Genomic DNA, 19,356 nt, shown 5'->3' on the forward strand with positions numbered 1-19,356 from the left:
GTCCAACCCTGATCCTGAGCCGATCATTCCTACCTTATGCATTGTTGCCCATTCTACCACCCTGAAATCAAAAATTCCTCCTGGCAAGACCTTTGTTCCCACGGAGCTAAGAGCTAAGATTCTTCGTTGGGGACATGATTCCAAGGTGGCAGGTCATGCTGGGTTCCTCCGATCCTTCCTGCTCATCAGTCGTCACTACTGGTGGCCTAATCTCCGCTCGGATGTTAAAGACTACGTTAAGGCTTGTCACGTCTGTGCTCAGTCTAAATCGTCCACTCAAGCCCCTGCTGGTCTTCTCATGCCCTTGCCCGTTCCTAAGGAGCCCTGGTCTCATATCGCCATGGATTTCATCACTGATCTTCCACTGTCGGAGAATAATACGGCCATTTGGGTAGTAATCGATCGGTACTCCAAGATGGCTCATTTTGTTCCTCTTCCTGGTCTCCCTTCTGCCCCTGCCTTGGTTCCCATTTTTGTACGAGAGATTTTCTGCATTCATGGTGTTCCTTCTCATGTCATTTCGGACAGGGGTGTGCAGTTTACGTCTCGTTTTTGGAGAGCCTTTAGCAAATCCCTCGACATTACCTTGGATTTTACCTCTTCTTATCACCCCCAATCCAACGGCCAGACTGACAGAGTTAATCAGGAGTTGGAGGTCTTTCTCCGTACCTTGGTCTCTGCCCATCATGATGACTGGGCATCACTATTACCGTGGGCTGAGTTCTCCCACAATAATCATGTCAACGTCAGTTCTCAGAAAGCACCCTTTGTCACTGTTTATGGAAGACATCCTCAACTCCCTCTTCCCATGACTTGTTCTTCTGACATTCCAGCTTTGGCTACTGTTCAGGAATCATTCAATTCCATGTGGGCTGACGTTCATGATTCCCTCCAGAAAGCTGCCAACAAATTCAAGAGTTTTGCTGACCGTCGCAGGCGTAAGCCACCTTCTCTTCAGCCAGGAGACAAAGTCTGGCTCTCCACCAGGAACATCAAACTCCGGGTTCCTTCTCTCAAATTTGCTCCAAGATTCATTGGCCTGTACACAATAATTTCTAAACTGAATCCGGTTTGTTTCAAGCTCCAGATTCCCAAAAGCCTCAAAATCTCTAACTCCTTCCATGTTGCCCTTCTGAAGCCTTTAGTCCTCAATAAGTTCTCTCGTCCTCTCTCTACCATATTACCGGTCTCTGAGGATGATCAGGAGTACAAGGTTAGCCAAATTTTGGATTCCCGACTCTGTAGAGGCATTCTCCAGTACCTCATGCACTGGAAAGGTTTTGGTCCTGAGGAGAGGTCGTGGATTTCGGCTTCCGAGGTCTTTGCACCTCCTCTGTTGAGGAAGTTTCATTTGAAGTTCCCCTCTAAACCTGGTCCCAGGCAGGGAAGGGGGAGGCCTCGTAAGAGGGGGGGTACTGTCATGGTTATGCAATAGAGTTCGTCTGCTTACCTGTCTCCATGTGTTCATCTCTAGAGACCAGCCGACCCTCACCTGACTGCCTTTGTAATCCATCCTCTGGCATGGCTCCACCCTAGCTCCTATCAGACAACTCTATATTAACCTGTGTACTGCAGGCCAACCCTGCTGATCAACCTTTGTGTGTTAGCTTCCTGTTATCTGCCACGTGCTCTGCTGTTATTCCGTTACCGACTTTGTCCTTGACTATCCCTGTTTGCCTGTGATCCTGACCTTTTGGCGTGTCCCTGACTATTCCTGTCTGCTTGTGGCCCCGACCTTGGCTTTGTCCCTCACCATCCCTATCCTCCTGTTACCTACTGTGGGTGTGAGCTGGGTGACCCTGGGGGTCGTGACCTGGAGCCAGTTGCAGCCAAGTCCATCCTCACCACTAGAGGCTCTGGTGAACACCTGCTGGCTCTTAGACTCCGCGCCCCAGGGAATCTTACGCTCTAACCCCGGTGGGATCCATCTTGGTGTTCTGGCGGCCCTGCCTTCCTATCACCTTGACCCCCGTCCGCAGCAGTCAGCTGTAGGGTCCACAACCTTGCGGTGCACTCCTAAGCCCTACGGTGTGCATCTGTCACCTGGTCTCAGGTGACCTGACATCAGTGCATTGTTCGCTGTATAAATGCCAATGTTCTCAAAAATGTGTCCGATGTGTCATAATGTCGCAGTCATGATAAAAATCGCAGATCGCCACCATTACTGGTAAAAAAATAATAATAATTAAAATACTATAAATCTATCCCCTATTTTGTAGACGCTATAAATTTTGCACAAACCAATCAATATATGCTTATTGCAATTTTTTTTACCAAAAATATGTAGAAGAATACATATCGGACTAAACTGAGAAAGAAAATCGTTTAAAAAAAAAAAATGGGGATATTTATTATAGCAAAAAGTACAAAATATTGTGTTTTTTTCAAAATTGTCGCTTTTTAAATACCACCAAAAGAAAGCTCTATTTATGGGAAAAAAAGGACGTTCGGGTACAGCGTTGCATGACCACGCAATTGTCAGTTAAAGCAACACAGTGCCGAATCTCAAAATATGGCCCAGTCATTCAGCAGCCAAATCTTCCGGGGCTGAAGTGGTTACTAAAATAGAAAAAGAAGCTTAACAAAAATTGCACAGGTATACCAGTCTCAGATACATTCAGGTTTAAATATTAACCATCTTACATATACTATATTTGTTATAGTGTCAATACAACAGTATAATGTATTGACACTAGGGTTACACCGTGTGACGGGAGTCACTTTTGGGCGCAGCGTGACCAAGAAAAGAATGAACCCTGAGAATATGATTGGATTACTTCAAATGGGTCAGTAATATTCATTAACAATATCTCTCAAGAAATATGAACATTTTATGCCCTGTACACTGTGAGGTCTATGGCTAGGAAGTATACCTCCTAATATGGGCATTCCAGGAAGTTAAATGTAAGAAACCGACCGTCTATTGCTTAACGATGTTGCCTTTGTCTGGATAAGTAAATCGTGTTAATCTTGTCTGAGTCAGTTTTCCCTTTACCTATTATTAAGTGTGCTAATGAACTCACCTGTTGCCCGCTAAGTGAGGTATTGACACTCAGAATAATGTGTATTGGGGGCTCGTTATGTAACCATTGTGTGATGTGGGTGGATGCGGTCATTGTTCATGTGGCGCCTGCAGTATTCTCAAGTGTATAAAAAGCCTGCATTCGTTTTAATAAAGAGTCTGATTCCTGTTTGACCCTCCGTACAGAGCCTAGTCTCGTACTTGGGGAGAAGAATTTTTCATATGGGTTTCTTGTTCAGCTGATTGGAGTGTTCGGTAGCTGCCTTTGTGTTTGGAAATGGAATGACCTAAACAGCTTTAACCCCTTTCATACTCGGGGTGTCGTTACACACCAATACCGTTTTTTTACCGTTGAATATGAGTATCGATACTTTCGGTCAATTAGTCGCCGATACCGAGTAATGATACCTTTGCGGTATCCTTTTTGCAAAATTAATGGGCTCAAATCGCACTGCAAAGAATCACATCTGATTTGAACAGGAATGTGGTGCGATTCCTGTTCAAATCGCATGCAGTGTCCCGCACCGCTCCTGGTGAACCCAAGCTGAAATCACTACAACAAGCCTGGGTTCATACAGGAGCAGCTGGGGAAACTGCATGCAATTTGGACAGGAATCACACCACATTCCTGTTCAAATCGTATGCAATTCTTTGCAGTGCGGTTTGAGTCCATTCATTTTGTATGGGCTCAAATCACACCGCAAAGGTATCAGTTTCAGGTATCAGAGCATTTGCACGAGTAGGAGCACTTGTGCAATTGCTTAGTATCAATACAGATACCAGTATCAGTATCAGTGCACCCCTGATTGAAACTATAGGTAAACATTGGTAAAAATGTAACATAAAAATATATTTTATTCATAGTATGTGTGTGTTTTTATTACTACTTTTTCTTTCCTGTATGCAGTGGGGAACTAGTTAAGGTTCTCCTCCTAAAGCCTTGTTGTGGCAGAATTAAATCTATGCACCCTTGCATATTTGTTCAGAGCTCTCCTTCTCTTTAAATGTGGTACCAAGCTGATTAAGCACCTTCCACCTTCCCAACACGTGGTTGTTAAGGTTACTGATGAGGTTGCTTTCATGAGCAAAGTACAGGTTTTCGGCTGCAACAGATATAATTTCCTTCATGGTGCAGTGGCAGTCTACTGCAAGAGAGTGAGCCAGAAATAAACCTCCACATTAATAATCCAAATTTCTAGTGCAGTTTGTGCTTATTATACTTCACAGATTAAGCACATCCTACAGATAAGAGGAATGTATTAGGGTAGATCTAGGCCATCCATACAAGGAGCATATTTCTTTCCTGCAACACGTGGTTTCAGCAAAGAAACTAGCCTTATTCCCCCATCAATACAGACAGTGCTGACAGAGGAATCCCTCCTGCTGGGCCATCGTCTTCTCTCAATAGGGGGGCGGGGAAGGGCAGGGGGAATCCTTCCCCACCGGGAGAAGACCTTGATTATCGCTAGTGGCTATAACAGTCGCTTACAATAATCCCAAGCAAATCCGGCAGGCTGGTTGTACCCAAATTGATCGATCGATCAACTTGGTACATTCAGCCTGCCCTTTAATGGTTCAAATCTGAACCATGTATTTAGACGTGCATCTAAACATTTACACATGCATCTAAATGTCCCTTTCCTGTGAAGCTTGATCTGCATTCGGATTGCGCTTCAGAGGCTATTGACAGGTGGTGAGAAAGTGTGATTCTATGTAACGGGTAAACTTTGCCGCAGGTGCAAAGCGAAACATCGTGACTACAGGATGAAAACCTCTTTGTCCGCTTCTTATTGCAGCTTAAGGGGGGCGGAGGTTGGCGGCAGCAAAAATGCAGCTCCACCATGCCTTTTTGACACTCCACCCCCCCAACTGAACGTTTAAATGAAACTTTGTTCTAAGGCCGCGTACACACGTGGGGACTGTTCGCTCAACTTTGTTCGTCAAACAGTTTCAGCGGAAAGTCCGCTCAAAATTAGCATGGACGGACATGGCCACACACGACGTACGAACAGTTTGCTGAAACCGTGCGCGATGACGTGAACGGCACGTACGACGGGACTAGAAAACAACGTCCTATACACTGCAATGCAACCTTCGGCGTATAAATTCTTTCTGAGCATGCGCGGAACTTTGTTTGACGAACAAGCCTACACACGAGGGGACTGTTCGCTGAAACAAGGTTTCAGCGGACAGTTTTTCGGAAATTCCGAAAAACCTTGTTCAGCAGACTGTTCGCTGAAACTGTCCGCTGAAAGCCCACACACGAGCGGACTGTCCGCTGAAACACTGTTCAGCGGACAAAGTTGAGCGAACAGTCCCCGCGTGTGTACGCGGCCTAAGTTCTCCTGAAAATGAAGCCATAAAAATGAGTTTCCACTGAAGATACATGAGTGTTGTAACACAGTTTCTATAATCCCTCACATACTTTTTTTCTTGCACATTTCACACTTGTGATTAGAGCTATAGTGAAAATTCTGGATTCCAAATTCAGAAGATTCCTGTGGCCAGAATGACAGATGTGACTGTAACTGCTCAGCCTATACAAAGCAATGACAGGCTGACCGGGGCCCACAAATTTATGCAAATGCTCGGATGTGAACAGACTTTCATGATTACCTATGGGTAGGCACAGATGATCATGCCAGGATGCAGAACATTTGTCCCAACTGTAGCTAATCAGTGGAAGGACCGGTTCACACCAAAATCTCACAGGAATGTGATCCGTGTTCCTATGTGATTCCTGTGTGTTCCTCTGCAGCGAGATTTGACATCCCATTCCTTTGAATTGGCAGCAAATCTCATTGGATAGCACAAAAAGTAGTGCGTGCTCTACTTTTTGAAAAACACGTAGCACTAAATTGCATGGTACTGTGATCTGGTGCCCAGAAGGCACTGCATTTTTAGTCTGCATTTGGGTTGCCGTTAACAATGTATTGGCACCCGCAGCAGTTTGCAAAGGCAGTGCATTCTGAACATGGTGTAGGAAACATGCACAGAACGCACCTTTCCAGCACCACATTCTGGTGTAAACCGTCCTGAAGACCGTTTACATCTGAACATCTGCAGGCAGGTCATTGTTTTGCATAGACTCAGGCTATTCGCAAACACCTGTCATTCTGGCTGCAGGAATCCTTTGATTCTTAGCCCCATAATTTGCACTATAGCCCTAATCACAAGTGTGAATGGGGCCTTACTGATTTTTTGATTAAAGTAGATAAATTAAAATAAGAATAAATCATACAGTTTTAACAACAGAAGAAAAAAAATCTTGCATTTGTCAAATTAGGCTGCAAAAAATCACAATGCAATATTCTCTGTGACAAAGTAAAGTGTATTTAAAGCTTTCAGGTACAGAAGAGGTTAATATGAGAGATGTGTCACTGCGATGGTGCTACATGAGGGGATGTGGTTACATATGCTAATGTTTCTCCATCCTATTGGTCACAGGTTGACTTCTAGCTATTAATAAGGGAACATAAGCCCTTCCTGGAGACTGACCTCACCTCTTATCCTGATACCTGCATCATGGCACCAACCAGCTGTAGTCAACTGGACAGGTAGGTTTTTATAAATCAGTCCTTTCATTAAAGTGTTTATCTTCCATTAATGCTTTTATTTTTTGATCAGTGACAAAATATTAGCTACACTAAGCTGTTCTTCACAAGCACTCTATTTTGTAAGGTACGTATATGAAGAATAAAAGGACATTCAGTTTTACAATACTGCTTCTGATTGAGCAAGCTTACAAAAGTTGCCAAGTATTAGGGTTCCTCAATACAGCTGGCAACCATCCATCCGAGTCTTTAGAATCTTGCATATGTATTAAAGAAGTGACGTGGTATGTTGGCCTTCAGTGAGTTTAATTCATGCTGGAATTATTTTTTGCCCGGGTGCAGTTTGTATCTCATTTCCAATGTAGGTTACGCTGAGTTAGTGGTGCTACTGACAGAATAGAAATAAAAAATCTTTCTTTAAAAAACAAAACAAAAAAACACTACAATTCATTGACTTATTTGCAGATATAAATCATAATTACTTACTGAATGCTCCTAAAATGACCGGGACATCCTGATCCTGAGAAAAAAATAGAAATGAGTAATATGCTCTTTCTTATCTATCTAGCATGGGAAAAACACATATATAGAAAGGTAATGGTGCTACACACCCTGGGTGATATAATATAGGAAGGTTCCCCCAGAGGTTTTTTTTTAGCAGCCAGGTAGGTAAGTAGTAAATGCTCTTTCTTATCTTTTGATTTTACTGCATCCATTACTGGCAGCTGACTCTGCACATTAAGCAGCTTCTACCTTTTGGCTCCCTGGTAACCAATGGACAGATGTACTGTATGCTTTATATACTGCCTCGTACAACTAGCTATCTCAGACTTAAAGAGGTATTTCAGTTTCAGTCGTTGCTTTTCCAAATGCAAAATTGCCCAAACTGTTGTAGATGTTAAGCAAATACAACTGCACAAAGAATTAAGTGCACTGTAGAGGCCCATTGTTAACATCATCAGTATATCCCTGCAGTGAATATTTATAACCCTTTCTAAAAGAAAAGTACAAGGTTTTCACCACAACAGCCTAGTGGATTAGTTTCATTTGGGTAAGATGTTATCTGATGATAAGTTATCTAAATGAGACCATAAGCATAAGAGAATGTTGCTCCTTATATAGCAGCCCCTTCCTTTACCAATATTCATAGGAGAATGTTGTTTCTTATATAGCAGCCCCTTCCTTTACCAATATTCATAGGAGAATGTTGTTCCTTATATAGCATCCCCTTCCTTCACCAATATTCATAGGAGAATGTTGTTCCTTATATAGCATCCCCTTCCTTCACCAATATTCATAGGAGAATGTTGTTCCTTATATAGCATCCCCTTCCTTCACCAATGTTCATAGGAGAATGTTGTTCCTTATATAGCATCCCCTTCCTTCACCAATATTCATAGGAGAATGTTGTTTCTTATATAGCAGCCCCTTCCTTCACCAATATTCATAGGAGAATGTTGTTCCTTATATAGCATCCCCTTCCTTTACCAATATTCATAGGAGAATGTTGTTCCTTATATAGCAGCCCCTTCCTTTATCAATATTTATAAAATAATGTTGGTCCTTATCTAGCAGCCCCTTCCTTTACCAATATTCATTGCAAAATAGTGCTCCTTATATAGCAGCCCCTTCCTTTACCAATATCCAATGAAAATAGTGTTCCTTATATAGCAGCCCCTTCCTTTACCAATATTCATTAGAGAATGTTGTTCCTTATATAGCAGTCCCATCCTTTACCAATATTATAAGGAGAATGGTGTTCCTTATATAGCATCCCCTTCCTTTACCAATATTCATAGGAGAATGTTGTTTCTTATATAGCAGCCCCTTCCTTTACCAATATTCATAGGAGAATGTTGTTCCTTATATAGCATCCCCTTCCTTCACCAATATTCATAGGAGAATGTTGTTCCTTGTATAGCATCCTCTTCCTTCACCAATATTCATATGAGAATGGTGTTCCTTATATAGCAGCCCCTTCTTTTACCAATATTCATTAGAGAATGTTGTTGCTTATATAGAATCCCTTTCCTTTACCAATATTCACATAAGCCACAACTACCTATGAACTATTCAGACAGGCGATTAGGCCTCTTCTCTATGCAAAGTTGCTGGCAGATGTATGTGCATTCACCTTGGAGCTACATGCAGGCAGCCCGTAGGAGTGGATGCACACAAATCACCAGCACAGACACAATCTCATGTCAAAGTTTGACATGTGGGCAGGAGCAGGTGCAGGGATCAAAATGCAGAGTCTCTGATTCTTTACTGTAATTTTAAAGTAAACCTATCATTTTATACATTCTGGCAAAATAACAGGATTATCCGATAGTGCACTCGCTCTCCCACACACCCCTGCCACCCTGTTGCCTGCTAGAACCCTGTGAAATAGCCGGTACTTTACAAATGAGGGAGCATCTGAACCTTTCTTGACTGCACTTTCACAATGCATCCACAAGGCCAATTGCTAAGACCAAACACCTTCACATAGAGGCTACAGGGAAGTGATGATTTGTATTTTTTTTTAAAGTATACATACAACTGTAGCCCATGCAGGGGTGAGACCAACAGGTCTCATTCACATAAAGCAACACACATCATGAGAACTTAAACAAAACAGACTACAAAACTACTACCCCAATGTGGGCAATGTGGGGAGTGGGGTCAGCTTAGGCGTTTCTAGGCTCAAAAATATTGGTAAACAGGATACAGATTGAGGCAGTGGCATCATGAGCGGGTGCCTGTCGAGGGCTATGCTTTAACTTGCATTAGCTGGATCGCCGCTTATTGTAGAGGAATCACCAAGCCAGCATGCCCAAACCTTATTCAATTTATTGGGGCAACCCCTGTTAGCATAAGCGGCTTTGTACAAGGGTATACAAGCATTAATCAGACCCTTCCAAAATTGAATGGAAGGAGGGGATGATTGCTTTCAGTTCATCGTGATAGCTTTATGAGTGTAAAACAATAAAAAGGTTAATGAGTATTCTTCTGGCCACAGTTAATGACAGCTGTTCCACCAGGTCTAACATACAGTATCTCGGGTGACATGGTATATGGAGTTTTGTTACACGTTTAATCACTGTGAGGACCTCTTGCCAGTATTGTTGAATTACTGGACAGCTCCAAAAGATGTTAAAAATTATCCAGGTTGGTGTGTGCAACGCTAACACGATGGGGAATATACCACAGACATCCTGTGGAGCCTGTAAGGTGTATAATATGCTCTGTGCAAAATTTTATATTGAACCATTTTGTCTCTGGCCGAGACAAGGGGGGAGAAGGGGAAATCTCAAATCTGCCTCCAGTCATCCTCATCCAGTCCTGGGATGTCCCCCAACCATTTCCGGTGGGGAGAGGACAACTCAGGACTAGCAGCCACAAGCAGGTAACCATAAAGTTGAGAAGTGGGCTTTTCCAAATCTTTCACACTGAGAGTAGATTCTAGTTTTTCAGAGTATGATAGAACTACTGGTTGACCCATAAATTTGACATCTGAAGGCAAGGGAAGTCTGGAGGTATCTAAAATATGCATGAGTGGCTACATTAAACTTTGATTGTAGAACATGGAAAGAACTCAGCATTAGTAATGATATGTTTCAACTTTACAATTTTGTATTTGGCCCAAGCCTGTGGGTTCGGGATAGTACAGAAATGAGAGAGGTTGGAATTCACCCATAAGGGGGTATATGGAGAGAAAGAATTTGGCTGAGGCATCTGCAGAGCTTCACATTTGTTTCCCACATCTATATGGTAGTGTTCATGGAAGGTGTGAGGTGATGTGGGGACTTTTTCACCCTAAACAACAAGCCTTGTAAGGCCTCCAGGGAATCAACAATTGCTGCCTCCAGCAGCACGGCAGAGTAAGTTAGATTAGGCTGAAGTAACCACCAGCTGGGTTGCAAAAAAATATTTGTAACAGTCGGGTAGAGCCAAGCCCACCTATCTACAGGCCTAGTCAAGGTGGTATATTTACTGTATATCTGGGTGGGTTAGATCCCCAGATAAAGGACACGAAGAGTTGCTTAATAGAGTTAAAATACATTTTTTGAGAGCCACTGAGGGGAATTACCAAAAATATACGTGAATTTGGGAAGAACCTTCATTTTGAGGAGGTTATTGCGTCCAATTAGTGAGAGGGGTAGATTGTTCCATGCGTTCAGTTTAGTCTTAACCCCAGCTATCATGGGGTCCAGGTTGAATTTCACAAAGTCCCTACTATGTCTGGATACCACAATCCTTAGTTAGGTAAAGTGATCAACCCACTGCAGTGGCAGTGAGGCGAGTGAGGAAGATCTAGCCCCCTCCTCCACTGGAAACAGCAGGGACTTGTGACAATTAACACGTAAACCTGTGAAGGTTATGAAGATATTCATAATTGTGAGGGCACCCTGCAGAGAGGTACCATCGTCAATAAAACAAAAGCAATAAGTTATTGGCATGGAGAGCCACTCTCTCCTCTAGCCAACCCACCCAAAAGGCCCCGAATCTCAGGCGAAATTCTGAATGCTTCAGCAATGGGTTGCATGGCCAAGGCAAAGAGGGCAAGGGAGAGAGGGCATCCCTGTCTGGTACCCCTCTGAAAAGGAAAGGGGGCGGATAGCAAGCCATTTAGCCGTATGCTTGCCAGGGAGTCCGCGTAGAGCTTACGTATCCAATCAATACATTTCAGTGGGAATCCCATCCTCCTCATCACCTACCAAAGATATGCTCACTCCACAGTATCGAATGCCTTTTCCATATCTGGTGTGGCTATCATTCTAGTACCCTGGTTTGTGTGAGGGGCATGGATATTGGAAAATAAGCGGCATATGTTAATATCTGTGGACCTACCAGGGAAGTGGTAATTTAAAGTGATTTTATCTGAAATGAAAAATGAACAGAAGATATCCTTTTATAGTGTGCACACGCCTTAATCAAAAGCACTGAGTGTGATTTCTGTGCAATCTACTTCCTATCCTTCTTATATCTGCATGAGTCATTTCTGACAGACTGTGGCAATCAAGGGGGGCAGAGGAAGGAACTCCAGCACTCAGTCTGTGATTGACATCCTCAGCTGTGCATGTTTCCCTATGAGATTGTGTAGAAGTGGGGGGGGGGGGGGTGTGTCTCTTCCCTCCATTCAGGTCTCAGATTAAACTTAGCTTTCTTTTCTGTGTTGTGCATTATGTGACATCAGATCCCTGCCTGCCACCTCTGGAAGCTCAGAAATATGCAAATTCTGGACTTGAAACAGATGTACAGAAGAGAGGGCTGCATGTATGATTTGTTGATGATTTGTTTCTTCTCTGTTAATCACCTGAGGCTTGTAAGGGTTTACAGAACATTTTAAGTATTGGTACCAGAGGAAGTGATCTATCAATAAAAGCTATCACCCTTTACTAAAGGACAGCTTCCCTCAAGTTATCCCAAGAGTCTCTAGAGAGTGTATGATAAATCTACAAGTAAAAAAAAAACCCACTATAATAGTGTGCTACTGTATTTTACAATTTAGCACATAGCACTATTAACCACTGTTATGTGAGAAGAGCAAAAACTAGCTTTCTCTAGGGACAACTTGTTCTTTACAGCAGGGGTGCTCAACCAGTGGCCCGAGGGCCACATGTGGCCCGCGGAGCCCTCTGATGTGGCCCGCGACCTCCTTCTGTGGGATGGCAGATTGGCAAGCCCAGATCATGGGTTGCAGACCCGCCATCCCAGAGCATATGTGTTGTTAATGAAGCCGGCAAAGCAAGCAGCTGTGGAGCAGAGCTGTATAAGCTGATGCTTCCTGTATAGTGCAGTCTCTTACCACAGGCGGAGTAATACCAAATGCACTCTGCCAGGGACAGCAATAGCAGGCAATACTTGAATGGAAGACTTATTAAAAGGTCAGTTTGCAGTGTATATATGGGCATATCTACGTAGTGGCTACTTGGCTGCTTTCAAACTGATCAATCCCCTTCTGTTAGGGCGGATCGGATTGGAGGACCCATAGAGTAGAGTGGGCTGTGTCCGTGTCCACTCTGCATGGACCTGTCATCCGCCTGCTCTGCTCATTGTGGCCCACGAATGGTTACCAAGTCGCTTAAGTGGCCCTCGTTCTTCAAAAGGTTGGTCACCCCTGCTTTACAGCTTTCCTTCTCAATGTAACGCACATAGTAAAATACGTATCATCAAACCTAGTCTGAAGAGCTTCCCTGTAGTGTTTATGGCCCTGCTCAGCATTGTACAGCCTTTCACTGAAGCCTCATTCACACCATCTGCAGAGATGTGAGTTTTTCTGTACCTGTTTTTGCAAAGGCACAAAGAAAACAACTGTTCTATATGTTCTCAACAAAACACTGGTATCATCAAGTGTAGTATCTATTCTTATCAGTGTCCAGTAGGGGTTCAATGCCACCATTCTGGCCTTATAATGGCTGGCTATATAGTATCCCTGCTGGTATGATGGGGGCTCTGAAGGCTAGTAGTGGCTGGAACAGAAACCAATGCACCCACAGGCAGTTGGGGAACAGGAGTAAATCCCCCGGGAAAACAGGATGGGCCCAGTTCCTCCTGATTTGAATCAATCTACTTTGTACTTGTGTCTGTGCCCCCTGGGAGTGGTTCCCCCCCGGGGTGATCTTAGAAACACTTGGGTGTGGGACCTCTCAGTGTGACTAGGCACATGGGAAAAGCACTTTCTGCCATGCGCCCTCATGGACTAGGCCTGAAGGCTAACTCTGGGGCAATTTTTGCTGCCAGGCCTCAGGGCCTAGCCAGTGCACAGACACTTTATTTATTTTTCTCCTAACGTTTGTCACCTTCACTTTTGTGTGTGTTTTTCTTACTGGATGAATGATGTGAGTCCTTGGGCTGGCTCTGAAGTATGGGGGGGGGGGGGGGGGTGAGCAGATGTGTGCCCATCAGGTTCCTTCCCCCTTCGAACCTGGGGGGTCTCTCTTTGGGAAATCCCCTTGACCTAGTACTCTGTAGTTGGCTTCAGCTGGCCATGGCCAACTTGGAGCCTTGCGCCCAAGGGTTCAGGGAAAGGTCCTACTCCTTTGGGGGGCAGTGGACAAAAGCACATTCTTAAGTGAACTTTTATAGTGTGTGTTCACTTGCACATTTTTTGTACACTTAGTGATTTTCTGTTTTCAGCACCACCGCAGATTCAAGAAAAAAAAAGAAAAAAACTGGTATCGTGCAGTTTTTTTCTCTGCAGAAACATGTATGCAATTTTCTGTGAAGAAAAAAAACCTCACATGACATCAACATTGTGGTGTAAACGGGGCACATAGAGAACAATTGTTTTTTATTGTACCCTTCCATATTATGTATTACAGCACAGAAATAAAATAATTTACGTGACAGCAGCTTGTTTTGGCTGGGGCCTGTCAGTGTTTACTCAAGTGTGAAATAAAAGTCATCATGTTTAAATGCTAAACTAGCTTGATGAGTGAAAGACAATATTTGTCAGTGTTTTCATCCTCACTTGTTTTTTTTAACACCAAGGAAACGTAGGTTTGGATGCAGTATAACAAGATTGATTGTTTGCAGTCTCTGTCCCAATGCAGAAATTTCCCTTCACTTTCTGTCCTGGAGCTTCAACAGGAAGTAAGAGGAAAAGTGAGGGGAATTCCCATCTCAGACTCCGGTCACTGAAATATTTGTCACCATTTTGCTTTTCCCCTAACTTTTTATCTTGATGACAATGGTTATTAAAACATATAGAAAGGGTGAATTTACCCAGCAGGGACACAGCAATAAAAGTTTGACAGGGAGTTTTACTCTTCCATACTCTATCCAAAAAGATAAAAAGGGGAGATAAAATGTATACTACTTTCTGATCTATGGAAAATCGTGCAGTCCTAATACACACATTTTCTGATCTTCTATTTATTTGGCATATCTTTATGCATACATTCATGAGACTTTTAAACAATGTTGTTTGCAAATGCATTTGGTTTGGAAATCAGTTCACTTAGTATTAGGTAAAACAGACAAACTTTATTAAAGTGGTTCTAAAGCCAGAAGGTTTTTGACCTTAATGCATTCTACACATTATCATTATTATTAATATTATACAAGATTTATATATGGCCATCAGTTTGCGCAGCGCTTTACAATATAAAGGAAGACAATACAGCAACAATACAATTAAATACAAGAAGTTTAGGAGATCCCTGCTCCTGCGAGCTTACAATCTAATAGGGAGGGCTGGTGGAACAAAGGTAATAGCTGTAAGGCTGCTTTCACACTGGGGCGGGAGCAGCGTCGGCGGTAAAGCGCCGCTATTTTTAGCGGCGCTTTACCGTCGTTTTAGTGGCGGTGTGCGGGCGCTAGCGGGGTGGTTTTAACCCCCGCTAGCGGCCGAAAAGGGGTTAAACCCGCCCGCAAAGCGCCGCTGCAGCGGCGCTTTGCCGGCGGTATTGCCGCGGTGTCCCATTGATTTCAATGGGTAGGAGCGGTATAGGAGCGGTGAATACACCGCTCCTTCACCGCTGCAAAGATGCGGCTAGCAGGACTTTTTTCACCGTCCTGCCAGCGCATCGCTCCAGTGTGAAAGCCCTCCGGCTTTCACACTGGAGTTAAAGGGGCCGGTTTTTTTCAGGCGTTACACAGGCGCTATTTTTAGCGCTGTAACGCCTGAATACCGCCCCAGTGTGAAAGCAGCCTAAGGGATGAACTGATGGGAGAAATAGAAGATGTGTTTATTAGCTGAAGGCAGGATAGGCTTCCCTGAAGAGATGGTGGAGAAAGTAGAGTTAAAAGTAGAGAAGAGTCGTCAAGGGCTGGAGGACAGAGTAATAATGAGATTGACAAACTAGGCTTGTTTGGCAGCATGGAGGGAGGAATTGTATTTTTAGAAAGGTGGATTTACTTTATATTGGGTGAATGCTTGCTGGGATTAGTTTTTTTGCCACAATCGCTCCAGTGCGCAGCTATGTCTCTTATAATTTCTGGTGTCATCAGTCTGCTAAGGTTGTAGTGTTTGGGGCCTAATACTTGGTGCAGCGAGGAGCAAGGGAGTCCAGTGTGGATGAAAATGAACTGTTGTGGACAGAAGTGGCCAGGTCAGGGCATGACAGGGATGTGATTTTGTTATAGAAGTGGTCAGTTGCTGAGTAGAAAAGAGAATGTAAAAAGTCACAAAGGTTTCTGCACAAATTTTTTTCTGCTTGGATGGACAGGTGCTTGGAGACAAGGACATTGTGAAAGTGATGAGGTTGAGGTTAGAGAAAGGAAAGTGTGTTGGTGAGGTTGTAGGGGGTGCAAAGATGGGAGCAAACAAAGCTAATGTTATTACCATCAGTGTGAGTTGAGGACTGTGTTCATTGTCCAAGGTCAAACTATGAGGGTAAAGCCTGGTACACACTACAGTTTTTTTTTTGTGTGAAAAACCTGGCAGCTCCAGTCAGGAGCCGCTGTACTAACCATGTAACTTAGTCCAGTGACCTCCCCCGCTGAGCTGTTATGTTCTGACGGGGGCATGCCCCCCCCCCCCGAACACTCCAATCAGCACTCTTTTCCATTGGCTGAGAGCACTGATTGATAATCGGTCAGCTACTGGTTTTCCAGCATGCACGTCTGACAGAAGTCGATCCCACAGAATGAAGGCCGGTATTGTTTGGACTTGCAAATCTCCCGACATTCTTCCCATGTGTATGGGGCTTTAGTTGAAAAGTTGGGATGTAGCTGGGCTCTGATCCAGGAGGCTGATAGATTACTGCAAGCCTTAGCCCTTGTACACACGGTCGGAGATTCCGACAACCAAATCCGTCTGAGTAATTCTGACGGATTAATTCCGGAAGAGGTCCGGAAGTGATGTTGCATACACACGGTCGGACTAAGTTGTTATTAAATCCATGTACATAACGTGATGACGTTATTTCGTTACGACGGGACTAAGTTCAGGCTAGTAGCCAATAGCTTTGGTCTAGGAATTTGATCTGAGCATGCGTGGCACTTTGTCCGTCGGAGTAGGCTACACATGATCGGAGTATGTCCAATCGGAGCATTTTGTCGGAAAATTTTACCGACAAGTTGGAAAAGTTGGTCCGTCAGATATTCCGATGGAAACAGTCCGATGGAGACCACACACAGTCGGAATATCTGACAAAACGGTCCGATAGGACACATTCCATCAGAATCTCCGACCGTGTGTACAAGGGCTTAAAGAAATGGGAGAAAACAGACACATACAGTGAGTCTGAAAAGAAGAGAAGGCTAGAGGGAGGGGTAGGAAAGACTTGAAAGGAGCTCGGTGGGGGTAGAAGCAAACCAGCTCTACCTCCTTTCCGTCCACTGGATCTGTGTGAGTGAATCCAGTAGAGGCCTCCATGGGAAAGGGCCACAGGAGAGGCTGATACTTGAAACCAGGTTTTTGTGACAAAAGGTCATGAACAGAGGTGAGCTTGTTGCGGACGGAGCTGGCATTCATGGGGGGGGGGGGGGGTTGATAGCAGGGGATTGAGATTAAACTTAGTAGATTGCAGCTAATGCTGAAGGAAGGAGGGTACCAGGTATGGGGGTGAGATAGTGGAGGATTCAGGGAGATATCCTCAGAGGTTAGGAGAAGAAGGAGAGTGAGGATTGTAAGATGGGAGAGGGATGTATATGAGTGCATATACCTCCCTGTCCTGGGTATTTGGGTGAGTAGTTGGGTTAAGTATTTGCAGGAGGTGATGAAAACTAGTAGGGAGAGGGTAGAAGTGAGGGGGATATGCACAAGTTTTGTGGTGGAGACGAAGGGTAAAAAAAAAAAAAGAGAATAGAAGAGAGGTTACTAGTATGAGAAGGAAGAGTAGAGGGGCATATTAAAGGGTAGAGTGAATAGGAATCATACTTGTAATAGATGCTTTCCAAAGTGGTGGTTTGCGGTAGGTCCAGACTGGAGCAGAATTCTTTGTGGTATCTTCTTTCTACTTTCATTATCCGGCTTTGGTTAAACTGCTGTGTTCAACTGCTGGTCACTCCTGCAGAAAAATCACTCCTGCAGGTAAAAATTCCCTGACTGTGACTAAGCCCCCCTGTCTGTATAATTGTGTGGATCATTTTAATCAGTAATTTTTTTTACTTTTTTTTTTCAGCACGTCCACACTCTTTATGCAGGGTACATGTCGATGTCACTGAATGGTTCTTGGCTGTTAAAGTTTTACGAAGACAATGGTTGGAAAACAAACACAGAGACCTCATCCTCATACGTTCACAAATGTTTTAACACCAGAACGAATACCTGAATTTTGCATACCTCCCAGGCATCAAAGCCAGAAAGACCTAAAAGTAAGTCCTCATTATCTGTCCATCCCAGACCTCAGTAGTTCATTATTTGAAGCAATAAAGCCTTACTCCTTTGATACACATACTATCCAAGTGGACAGCGTTGAAGAATCTCTTGAAGAAGATAATACTAATGCTGATCCTCAATCACAGGCTGCTCTGTCCTTACCCCATCTCCTAAAAGCACCTACCTGTTATGGGTTTTGCACCTTGTTGGAAAGCCCCAACACAAGAAGAAAAGAGTCACTGTTTCACAATGATCCTGCTAATCCACCCATTCTGCTACCTCGATCTCGATCTAATACCATTTCATGCAGAGAGACAACTTCACAGATTAAGTTCACTACAAAATCAAGGCCTCTGCGACGTTCTGGTACTTTAGATAGTGATACAACTTCATCCACTGAATCATCCCCTTTAAGCTCCCCTCTTCTATACAGATCCCTCCCTATGTCCCTGTTAAAAGCTTTTAACCAAGAAAAAATTTTCTCCAGAGCTTTGAAGGTTAGATGCAAGTCTTCTTTTAGGAATAACTCAGTGTCCACTGATGAAGACAGCTCAACAGACAGCAGCCCATGTGTCACCAGAAGACCTTCCGAAGAGTGGACACTGCATCCTCCCACTTATTCACACACCGGTCTGTTGTTACCCCTGAAGCAGTTCCCTATGGATAACACTTTAACCTTAGACACAGGAGGAATATTGCGTTTGTCCACTGAATACAGAGCTGAAAGCCTAAGGCTCCGTATACGACTTGTGAGTGCCGAGGGACTTTACAGAGAGTCTGTAGATTCCAAACACATCAACTGCAGTATTTCCCTATCGATTGTACCTGGGAAAAACCAAAAGCAAAGAAGTACCTTGATCAGAGGAAGCCGAAACCCAATCTTCAATGAAGATTTCTATTTTGAGGGCCTTGAACCTGAAGATCTTCTCCAGAAAACGTTGAAAATTAAAGCTATAAATAAGGGATCTGGTGTACGAAGAGAAACTATCCTAGGGAGAAGCAAACTCCATCTTCTCAGTGTTCTAGTGCTCTAAGAGATGTACATTATCTATGTGGTTGGTACTGAATCATTTTGAATTAAAACAAATAAAGCAAAACATGTCATACACTGATAGTGTGTGTATTTGTGTTCTGTCTGCACAGCCTCTAAAGCCTCGTGTATATGGGCAGCTGAGTGTGCCCACTCACATTGTGGTATTTAGGTTTGTACTTTGGAGCAGCATTTGGGGGCATTAAAAAACCTGCATTTTGAGAGAAGAGCACTGGCATAAATTATGCATAAAAGCAGGTAAAATCACCTAGATTTGCATAAACACAAGTGTAAATTAATTACAATTGCTAGAACAAATGAATATTCTAGCCAAGAGGATGATTTGACTTATATATGCAACTAAATGCCATATGCACGCAAACGCAAAACAAGCATTTTTTTACATTAGATTATTCTTCCTCATGAAGGAAGCCTAAACCGAGCATATCAAACCCAAGGGAAACAGCGGACCAAATTGAATGGAATGAACTTTCAAGGG

At 43.6% G+C, this 19,356-nt stretch overlaps 1 protein-coding gene across 1 annotated transcript; it reads left to right on the plus strand.

Moving 5' to 3' along the window:
- The first annotated feature begins 2,716 nt into the window (after positions 1-2,716).
- LOC143963941 (C2 calcium-dependent domain-containing protein 4C-like) lies at positions 2,717-18,939 on the plus strand. Its single transcript, XM_077473671.1, has 3 exons — positions 2,717-2,786; positions 6,470-6,579; positions 17,631-18,939. The coding sequence occupies exon 3, from the start codon at positions 17,707-17,709 to the stop codon at positions 18,859-18,861; it is 1,155 nt and encodes a 384-aa protein (XP_077329797.1). The 5' UTR covers positions 2,717-2,786; positions 6,470-6,579; positions 17,631-17,706; the 3' UTR covers positions 18,862-18,939.
- The last annotated feature ends 417 nt before the right edge of the window (positions 18,940-19,356 follow it).

Source organism: Lithobates pipiens, unplaced genomic scaffold (genome assembly GCF_037356315.1).
Source record: "Lithobates pipiens isolate NorthernLeopardFrog02 unplaced genomic scaffold, aLitPip1_a1.2 Scaffold_8, whole genome shotgun sequence".
NCBI lineage: Eukaryota > Metazoa > Chordata > Amphibia > Anura > Ranidae > Lithobates > Lithobates pipiens.